Below are 11,348 nucleotides of genomic sequence, written 5' to 3' on the forward strand. Positions count from 1 at the left end.
GGACGATCATGCGATTCTACAAGCTGCATCTGACTATGTCAGATGAGCTAATAAATACTGTAGCCTTTTTTCAGTTTTCCCTCATATATTTTAGCACGATTCCGTTTCACCATAGGTGTATAAAAGGTCAAACACAGTATATGCCGGTACAAAATAAAATTACCTCTTTCTCGCGCTTTCTTCTCTCCCTCTCTTTCCATCCCTCCCCATCTCCCACTCTGCTTTCATCTCCCTCCCTGACCCATCTCTCTCGTTCTTTTCACATCCCTCCTCTTCTTCCACTGTGCTTCTTTCTTCCTCCCTATCTTCTCTCTCTCTCTCTCTCTCTCTCTCTCTCTCTCTCTCTCCCGCTACCACTCCTTTCCTCTCCATCTTCTCTCACACATGAATAGCATGCATTCAGAAGCGTATATATATACAACGGTCCAATGGGCTAAACAGTCGGTGAATGCAATCCAACTACGTCTAGTACGTTACACATTGGCGACAGTCGAGCCATCGATGTTTGCTAACAATGCTATACGTGCGCAGCTGAGTCTATACGGGAAAACGCGTTCTCGTACATACGAGCAGGCAGAAATATTTGGGACGGCCTGGATAATAACCGGAAATATCTCCGCTCGCCACAGCACGGTTCTGTCGTGTATTGACTGGCGCACAGCGGTTATAAAGGCTTCTCATCCATAGGTGGTGATCAGCGCAAGGCACTGAAAACGTAGCCCGGAAAACGGATTGCAAGGCGCCGGGGTTCTTCAGCGACCACGGCGACACGAAGCGCTTCAGGCGAAATTGAATTTGGCAGCAAAAAAATTCAGATAGAATCACATTAGGCGTACCTAAATATGAGCCGTGGTTTATAATAAGGCAATGGCGTTTCTTTGGGAAAAATAGCTCAATGTTACATCCCGGGGAGTTTCTACAACATCTCGCAAGTCAATCCCACCCTACTTGAACTTCTAGACGCACTCGATGCGTATAAACATGGTTATGTTTCCATCGAGATTGAGTCGCAGGAAAAGCACCAGCAACCGCCACGCAAACCGAAATGTCAGTTTTGATATGTGAAATTATCTCCTGGATTGGAGGCAGGGTCACTTAGATTGCCAGGCTGTATAAAATAGACTCAGTACCGTATTGTATATGGTGATGTATGTACTCGTGATCCAACACCCCTAGTCGAGTCATCCTCACAGTCGAGTTTACCAGCTTTCACAAATCACCAGCGTGATAACTGTAAGATTTCGAGATGCATGTGCAAAACAGAAGCGGGACATGTTTGCATGAGCCAGAACCACCACTGTTAGTATGAAATACGATTATGTTCAATCAGGCATAATATTTTTGACATTGACTACATCACATAAACCAACGTTTCCACCTTTTTGTCGAATACAATATAGTACACGCAGCTCTCTGTCAGAAGCCAAGACATTTCGTGAGAGATGTATATGTCAAATCGTACACTTAAAAAAAGCAAGGGGAAGTACAGCCTTTTTTTGGCTAGCCGTCGTAATCGAAGTATGTCATCAAATCACCTGGAAAAACAACCCATTAATCCACTCTAGTATAAACTCTATATATATATATTACTTCAACGCATACTGTATTGAGTGTATTCTTTAAATAACTATCCCAGTAATAAGTTAATACGAATATGTGAACAGCTGGGTGATTTATGATACACGTATGCCAACATGCCTCATGCACCATGACCAGCTGCAGCTGTAGTACGTCAATACAATTACAGCATGAGCGCTATGCACGTCACCATGAATCATAGCACTAACTTGGAAATGATGATACAATGTGTTTACTGACACAGGTGGAAGGGGAACATGTATCAAAATAGGACCTCACCTAGTCAGAGCTAGCTAGCTAACTACATGCGCCCTTCATGGGCAACACCCATTCACAGACATTGATCCAAAGGCTGCTCCAGGAAAATACTGTGCATGATCGGTCGCACTGGGTTTTTTGTTCGATTTAAAAACCCTTCGCAATTAAACTAGGAATTCTCCTGATGGTAATAAAAAAAACAGACGAGAAAAATATCTCGCAGCTCAACCTTGAACGAGTGCATTTTATAGGGCACGAAACAAGTAATGGAAGATTCACATACACTCATTACCGGAGAAGTATCCCGGAACCACCGTAGAGCGGGAGAAGGATCCTGGAACATTCGGGCAAAGAAACTCCGACATCCGCCTACAAGGAGGGGGGGGGGGACTGGGAGAGTCCTCTGCAGCAACGCATTGCTGCGGCCTCCGCATAAAAGCATTTCCCGGGTGCAGCCACCGAACTGCCTCCTAGACACCCACGCGGACGCAGCAGAAACACTCCGAACGATCGCCGCGCTAAAAACTATCCGCTGCTACGTACTTCGTCGGCGGCGCCACCTACGCTTTCTTCTCACACGAGATGACGACGCGGCGCGCGCTTCGGCTTGCGTCGCGGCAGCCGCGGCGCGCACGCAAAAATAATACTGCAGATCGACGGCAGCAGCGACGACGAGACGCCGCCGTCTACGACGCACACGCGCACGAGCTTGCACGCGAAACGCAGGATTGCCGTCAGCGCGGCCCGGCAGAGAGCCGCGATCGTCGTCGCCCGTGCCGGAAGCCACCATCAGTCGTCGGGAGGGAGCGGCGCGGGTCCAGGGTAAGGCTCCACGCTCGGAAGGTCGAGCGGCATGGCGGCGGCGGCGGCGGCGCCACCTTCCGCCGCGTCGTGGGCGGCGACTCGCTGCGACGCCTGTAACGCAGGGTATAATATATATATGTATTATATATATATATATATCCTTAGTATATATATCAGTGATACTAAACTTTTTAACATACAGATAGATAGATAGCTAGATCAATAGAGACATCAATCGATAGGCAGGCAGGCAGGCAGGCCGACCTAGCAAATTAACCGAGTGACCGACCGACCGACCGACCGACCGACCGACCGACCGACCGACCGACCGTGACGCCTGTAACGCAGGGATTGGTTGACGTTGTGCCGGAATGGTCAAATGATTCAAATTGTGCAAGTGCGAAGTTTACAGTAATGACAGGGGCCAATCCATGGCTGGGGTTTCTGTGAGCAAAGGATAGAAGTGAAAAAGACAGACAGGGCGAGAAAGAGAGAAAGAGAGGGGGTGAAAAAGAGGAAGAAATGCAGAGAACTAGAGCAAGGAATGAGTGAAAGAGAGAGGACCATAGCAAAAGAAAGCTGGTGTAAGAAAGTGTGAAAATGGAGAGACAGTGAGCAAGAGAGCGAAGGGGCAGAGAGGGAAGGTAGAGATATAGGTGGGCAGAGAGGGAGATCGCAGGAGTAAAAGAGGAAGAAAAAGAAGGAGAAGGAGAGAGATGGGAGAGAGTCAGAGGTAGGAAAAATAGCTAGAAAGAGCCAGTTTCCATCGATCATCACAACTAACATCAGGAGTGAATAATAGAGTAAATAATCAGAATAATAGAGTGAATAATCAGAAAATAATAAGAGTGAATAACCAGAATAATAGAGTGAATAATCAGAATAATAGAGTGAATAATCAGAATAATAGAGTGAATAATCTGAATAATAGAGTGAATAATCAGAATAATAGAGTGAATAATCAGAATAATAGAGTAAATAATCATAAAAATTTAGTGAATAATCTATATTATTCACTCCTGCTAACATGATGCAACAAGAATAGCCAGCCACGCACGCACCACAATAGTACACAGCAGTAGGACAAAGTAGCGAGTACTTAGGCCTACTGTGTAAGCTGTATATTTCGCGATGGTTTAATTTTCGCGATTTTCGCAAACGCGTCCCCGACCGGGAAATTGTGACCACTCACGAAATTGTCCGTCAAGTCTGATTTCGCGAAAATATCTGTACGCGAAAAATACGGCTTATATACAGTAGTTGTACAAAAGACACACTATGTAAGTCGATCGTTAACAATCAACATCAGGCCCTATTTATAAGCTTAGCTACAAGTACACATGGAGGCAGTCTATAGAGAGCGCAATTCTATCGGCCGCTGCACACTCCAGCTGCTTTTTCTTCGTCTACCTCGAGATTAAACAATAAGCATGATATATGAATTGGTTATGTTGGGTCTATACCTTAAGCCATTGTGCTAAACCTACAAACTCACACACAGAATCAAAGAATTATATATTATATTATATCAAAGAAGCAAAAATTGTGTCCTTGTGCAATTCTCAGCACATATATATATACAGTATGTGACCATCGTGACCCATGTAAAGCAAGGGTCTATATTATTATTATATATCCTTGCATTAAAAACTTTTTAACATACTAATAGACAGATAGATAGATAGATAGATAGATAGATAGATAGATAGATAGATAGATAGATAGATCGATCGATAGATAGATAGATAGATAGCTAGATCAATTAGGCAGACAGGCAGGCAGGCCGCGACCGAACGACCAACCGACTGTGTGACCGCGGGACCAAGTGACCGACTGATGAACAATAGAGACTGATAGATATAGACTGATATAGATTGCACTCTGCAATCCAATTAACGCTAGGTAATGCTGTTTATACTTGTGTTTGTCGTTGTTGATCATGGACGCACTTGCACTACCCAACAAGCTTCATCTGACTACAGCACATAAGCTAAAAATCCAATAAGTTCACACGTGTAGGCAATGCAAACACTCAGCACTGCAGAAGTGGTCAGACTACAATGCAGCATTCCCACCAAGTGCGAAGTAGGGGCTTAAAAATGTATAACATGGGCTGGATCACAGCTTTTAGTGACAGCTTTGAAGTCGGATAAAATGATATATTATTTAATAACAAGAGCGGAGTAATTTATGACTATATTCATGACATTAAAAAACCGACATTTAGAATCGGGAAACGTAACACTCAAACAGAGTATTTTTCATACCTGATCGGGGCCTGGGTCTACAGACGCCTCTGCCAGGTTCGTAATCGATTTGCTTTTCACGCACTGGAAATCAACATGGCGGCTCTTGTTCTCTTCCTTCTCCCACGACATGCGAATGAATGGCCGCTGCACGTAGTTGTATATCACCTACAAAACATTAATTTACGTATACCTGTAATCGTGTAAACAACGTACTTCATAAACTACGCAACTTGCCAATCGTCGCTGAATCTGATTCCCAGCTAATGTGGCAAAACATTAATAGCGAAGTAAAATAATGTGGTAAAAATACATTAACTTGGTAGTGTTATACAATAACACCAATGCACAAGTTGAAGAGTTTTGCGATCATTCCACCAGAGCTAATTTTAGCAGACGTGATATACATGTAGTCGGCTGCATATATAAAACGAGGGCTGAAAACTCTTCAATCTGTGCATTGGTGTGAAGTTATTGCATAAAAACACTAAGCTAACACATTTTTACTCAACTATTTTTAGCTCTAGCCTTAAATCCTAGACTTAAAGCCTTAAATTACTACTTCTGCAGGAAATTCAGCATGGATGGAATGCAAAGCGGTCATAGTTTATTGGGTAGGATTGGGTTCATAATGTAACACACACTACCCACAGGGGCTTTCATCGTATGAACCACCTGGCATCCATACATCAACATGATACAGTGATGTTTAGTCCCACGACACCCTCAGATGCACTGTCGTAGCATTAAAATGGTGCTGCTAGTAGTTGCCGGTGCTTATTCCCATTCACCCACTACATAGCAGAGAGCTTGAATAGAATACGATTGCACGTACCTCAGGTCGTCCACCTGGCCGTTTCTTCACCTTTTCCTTGTAGGTCGGGTACCCCTCAATGCCCAGTCGAATCTTTTTCAATCCTCTCTCTTTCAATACAATTTTGGCAACGTCTCTATTCTCAATGTACTTGAAGAATCGGTACATCGCTGTGCTATAGATGACTAAAATCAACAGAGAAAACCCCGATCAGAGACATCAAAGGCAAGGTTTTTCAATTTGCACACCATTGTGTGACACTCTCTTAATGAATAAACTAACTGTGTAAGCGCTTAAAAACATAAAACTAAATATATGTTTCACTACAGTTTTGATAACTGCCTATTCCAATTTGCAACATTACTCTGAACAGCTCCTAAAAGCTTAATAATTACAGATTGATTTTTAAAAGATTTTTACTTCTGAATTAAGGTCATCTGAATTCAACATGGGAATCCTCTATGGCCATTATAGCAATATCATTCATAGCATGGTGAAGAATTATATCTTCAACTACCTCGTGCACCAACAGGTAAATAAAGAGAAAAAGGGCACTCCAGAAAAGACAGTTAACAGTTGTAAAAGTGTTTCTACCTGGGTTATCCACCAAAATACTGTTCTCTGTATTTCCGCCACTAACCCGTAATTGATTGTTGACTGACTTGAGTTAACCGACTTGATTGATCACTGACCCTACATTCACCTTACATTTGTATTATTTCAACCATGACGATGCATATAAAGTATAAACACCGTAGGTTCTCTCTCATTCCCCGAGACCGACAACAACAGATGCCAATGCTGACAACAACAGAGTCAATATCACTGCACAGTCTTCATCTCATGAAATTAAAACCAAGACCAACAAGCAATTTAATATTCCACGGACTAATTAGTCTGTTTGTTGTGCATGTCTGGTGTGTGTGTACGTGACAGTATGGTTGTCACCAGAAGATGTGCTTGGGAAAACATGTTGTGCAGGCTTGCAAGGGTGACTTCAGTAAAGCATTGTGTCAGTGGCCAACTGTTGTACGTTTTACACACAAAACACTGCCATTTCAAACACTGCCATTTCAAAGTTCGCCCAAGTTGGCCTGCCAGGTTCTATTATTACTAAGCCTTCGCCGACAGTGCAACACATTTTCTAGCCATTTTCCAATTTATTATTTCATAGCCAGTGACAATTAAGTTAATCATCCAGAAAATTTTCAAAAAACGTAAAACGCAAGTGCATGCAGCCTGGGTGGCGGCAATGCAACAAAGCTTCCCCTCTGTGTCACAGCCGTGCGACAAAGCAGCAATAAATAATAGCAAAATACTTTCGACATTACAGAGACTCCCCAACTTATGAACATTCAAGTTAAACTTTTGATGATACAAACAATTTGCCCTGAAGTCCATTAGTGTATAATGTCAATATTGGTAAATAAACAGACACAATCACCCCCCTGATTTTGACTTTCGCCAACTCCTGTATTCACGTATATGTTTACACTATGTACACTTCTAGGTTACTCGATGTTCACACGTACATATACTACACTACTGTAAAATACTGTATACGTACGTACATATGTTCGACTTACGAACAAATCAACTAATTACGAACGACCGCTCGGAACCGAACCTGTTCGTAAGTCGGGGAGTCTCTGTACTATATCGGCAGCAATTTATTATCACTTTTACCTACAGTACGACAGGGAAGAGTATCAATCTGTCTGTATCCTCCTAACGTCTAGTTTTTATGGGTAAAGAATAGACGGGAAAAGAATATCCTGTCAACTAAGTGCCTGGGTGTACTAGTATATTTCATAAGCCTCTAACTCGGTACCGTATTGTAGCAAAAGCGACACTGACACTGTAGAAAGCAGTCTGGCTCCTGACAAAAGGATTTCTTTAGAATTGCAGAACTGAAGAGATGTGCAATTATAGACAAACCTGTTTGAACAATGATAATGAGGAAATCCAATATCCAAAATGTATACATTTCTCTTCAACAATGAACCTTGATGAGCAAGCTAGATTGTCATCTGACATTGAATTGAATTGGTATTGCCACTGCACTACAATAAACACGTCATGCCATGCTCATCAATGGAAATTTCACTCACGTGCACGTTCCACCTGCTCACTCGCCCCTCCCCCTTCCCTCCTTCTCTCTCTCTCTCTCTCGATTTATCTATGTCCTTCCATCCATCTGTCTAACCATTGTCCGTCCATCCATTTATATATCTAGGTTTCCCCCCTTGCGTGCGTGTACGTATATTACAGAGTAATATGAATTGTGCGTCTGTGTCAGAGACAAAAGGTGATTGCTCATCAGCTGTCCATTACAATCCTTGTAGAACCACTCTAACGATCCCATGGTTATTCATCACTATACACTCCTGATCACTATGCTATGCTACGAAACCCATCAAACCAACAGACTTTGCTTACTAGTGGCCAACGTTTTTTTTACATCCCACAGTCAATGCTAAACCAATAACCGGCTAAGTGTCAGGGGCCCGTCGTCAGAAAAATATAAATCTTAACATTAGCCTCTTAACATAATCTTTTAACAATCTTTTAACATAATCTTTTAATCTTAACATTAGTTAATTTAACTTTCTCTCGTGGACAGGACCTCTATACGGTGCGTATGAGAAACGCGTAACTTTACCATGTTTCTGTCAATATTAATTCTAAGAGGTAAAGCTGATGTTAAGACTAATTTTAAGAATAACTTTGTTTCCGACAACGGTCCCCAGGTGACGATATACTTTCAACGTTAGCCAATCTAAAGTTTGAGCTCAATACTGAAACTCATTTCAATTTATTTTCTGATTAAACCTCATTTATCTAGTCGAATACAATTGTGGTTTTAGAGGCTGTACAGCTCAGTATTGCTGACTATCTGCATTACTGCATTTCTACTCTACTGCTCTAATGCCTCTGTAACTGCATGCCTATTGCTGTACTGCCTCTGTACTGAATCAGACTCCTGACTTTGGCCGAAATCGAAATATTCCGCACTGCAATACTACATACATTTTCTCTCGTTTTGCTAAACCATGGCTATACTAACTACAAGCAACATAATCACAGCAAACTGTAAATATATGGTGATACTCAAACTCTGTTGAAGTGTGTAGCTTTGAATGGCGTAGCACATTTTTTCCCTAATGAGGCAGTTATTTGTGATTGTGACTTTTTTTTGAATACTTGGTCGGGTGTAGTAAACTTAGTTTCTAGTTCTGGTAGTTAAAATAAATCAGCCTGTTCATAGAAAAATTCATCACATCCACAGTGTCCCTATTAAGTTGTGTTATGCATACTGTAGTGATTGTCACATGGTAAAACTAGCAATAAATTACAGTTGCACCTTAAAACACGCATGACACAATTACGAATAACAATGCTTGCACATTAGATAACCAAATTTCAATAAACCATCTAATAGTACATGTTATTCCAATGTTTGTACCAGAGTATTCAACTTTCTTACCAGGTGCTAGAAACAAATAAGAGAACTGAGAATCAAAATCAGAACATCTGCCACAATTTTTTAATACCATGCCTAAAAAACACCTGCATCATTGCGTAATTCTTGTTTTCTAAAACGAACTCAAAGAGGAAAAATGCCAATTTCACTAGCGCCCCAATTTATGCACGCTGGACAATATATTAATTTGAAATGCTAAGTTGATACACCCATTTAATGAATAGCTGTAGGATTTTGTAGTCTGTTATTTATTGATTGAGTCACGAGATATTTGATTAACTTGATTGAGATGCGCATGTAATTATACGGTTGCTGAAACTTATGCGCACACGAACACAAAATATCCTAGAGGGCCAGTCTACTGTATTATGATTATCAAGTCATACTGCGCAAATTTGGTTGGCTCTTAGTTCAAAGAAAGTCCCCAAAAACATGTACAACATGTACAAAGTGGAAAATTCAAGGTATGCAGCTTTGCAAGACCCTGATTATCATGCAGCTGGAATCCTCGCAGACACTTCAATTCTCACATGAAACCTATGCTATCCTCTCAGTTTGGCACTACACACACACACACACAAGCAGCAAACTTATAGCTACACAAGCAACCAGACACGTGTAGAACTACCATGGAAAAAAGCCATCGGTGCCATCAACAGGGCAAGTCCTGGATGATTTCAACTAACTTGCGGTTAAGTTGATGAACTATCAGATGTTTCACAGCTTACAGATTACTTACTCTGTGAGTACTCTTCGCCCATGTTGGGTGGATACTCCTCGTCCCAGTCCACAACATCGTCATCGGTCAGTACAACTATGTGGCATTCCCTGTCACCTCTCTGTAGTAGAGTAAAAAAAAATTATTCATCATTATATACAAGATGCAAGATCAAGTCACGCGATTGATTTTGGTAGGACTTCATTGGAAAAATGTAAATTTCATTAACAAGATTTAATGTAATCCCTAATATATGCTCGCACAGTTGCATGCATACATTAAATTACATTTACTGAAATCAATCAGATAATCCCTTTTATTTAGATTTGTGTATTTTGCAACTGATTTAACATCCTATGTATTTAATTTAAATAAATTTATCTCATATTTCAAATAACGGTTTTTTCCTAATACAGTCACACCCGGCGTTATGGCAACTCAGATTATGAACCACTCAACTCAGGACATGTACATTTTCTCATAAAACTTAATTTTCCAAAGAAACGAATGCGTTTTTCCACTCAAAAACTTGGCGTGCAAAATAGTCGTCAGTAGAATTAATGTGCACGAGAAGTACAAATAAGTAATTAAGAGAAACCTGACAACAGATCAGCGAACCAGCTTTGCAATGTGCCAGTAGCCAATTTAATAGATTCCTACTCTCAGTGTAAACACCTACACGCACAGTGTGTATGGAATATGCATGCTCCTGCTATCAGTGTCCTGTATCCAGTGGTATCCTGGTACACAGTAGTACATCTTATTATGAACTCTATTTTACCCTCACTGTGGCTGAGAGGGTCGTAGCGCAGTGCGCTAAACAGCGTGTTATTTTCGTATTTGTGGCAAACTCTATCGTAGGAAACGGTTTTAGCGAGCAGAATGCCCTAGTTCCTGAGATCGGCGATTTGGTGGTCCAATGGGTCCCCATCTTTAAAAATATAAGACTGGTGCGACGTAGGCTGTGATTGGAAGACACAAAGTGTCAATCCTCGGCGCACCTCGTCATCATGGCCACATCATGTCCAGTATTATTTAACCCTTACGATAAGGAACATTTTACCACTGATTTGATACCGAAGCTAACTATTAGTGAGTACAAGAATTAAAGATAGCTCATAGATGTAAAACATAACATACTGAATGTTCAGTAATGACAACATTTTCCATACCTGGGCGCAGGTAACCATAACAGGCATGATCAGCTCGTTAATGAAGATATCAAACTGGTTCCTAGCACCCTCATTAGACAATTCATGAAGAAGGCCACCTGAAACAGATAAGCTTGTCGTTAGCAAAGTCACATACTGTATACGCTGTATATTTTGCGGTGGTTTAATTTTCGTGAATTTCGCGAACGCGTCCCCTACCGCGAAAATAACAAAACGCAAATAATTCATACCGAATAATACCGAATAATTCACCAACCGCGAAAATAACAAAACG

At 41.3% G+C, this 11,348-nt stretch overlaps 1 protein-coding gene across 1 annotated transcript in view; it reads right to left on the minus strand.

The window, feature by feature from the left end:
- Window positions 1–880: 880 nt before the first annotated feature.
- The window catches only part of LOC106817918 (BTB/POZ domain-containing protein 10-like), a 15,816-nt gene continuing 5,348 nt past the window's right edge, over window positions 881–11,348 (minus strand). Inside the window, exons 2-6 of the mRNA XM_014822660.1 lie at window positions 11,075–11,172; window positions 9,924–10,023; window positions 5,722–5,885; window positions 4,908–5,054; window positions 881–2,751 (exon numbers count right to left, since the gene is read on the minus strand). Of these exons, the coding sequence (XP_014678146.1) occupies window positions 2,626–2,751; window positions 4,908–5,054; window positions 5,722–5,885; window positions 9,924–10,023; window positions 11,075–11,172 (635 nt within the window). The 3' untranslated portion in view covers window positions 881–2,625. The remainder of the gene's footprint in view (window positions 2,752–4,907; window positions 5,055–5,721; window positions 5,886–9,923; window positions 10,024–11,074; window positions 11,173–11,348) is intronic.

This window comes from Priapulus caudatus, unplaced genomic scaffold (genome assembly GCF_000485595.1).
Source record: "Priapulus caudatus unplaced genomic scaffold, Priapulus_caudatus-5.0.1 Scaffold2, whole genome shotgun sequence".
Lineage (NCBI taxonomy): Eukaryota > Metazoa > Priapulida > Priapulimorpha > Priapulimorphida > Priapulidae > Priapulus > Priapulus caudatus.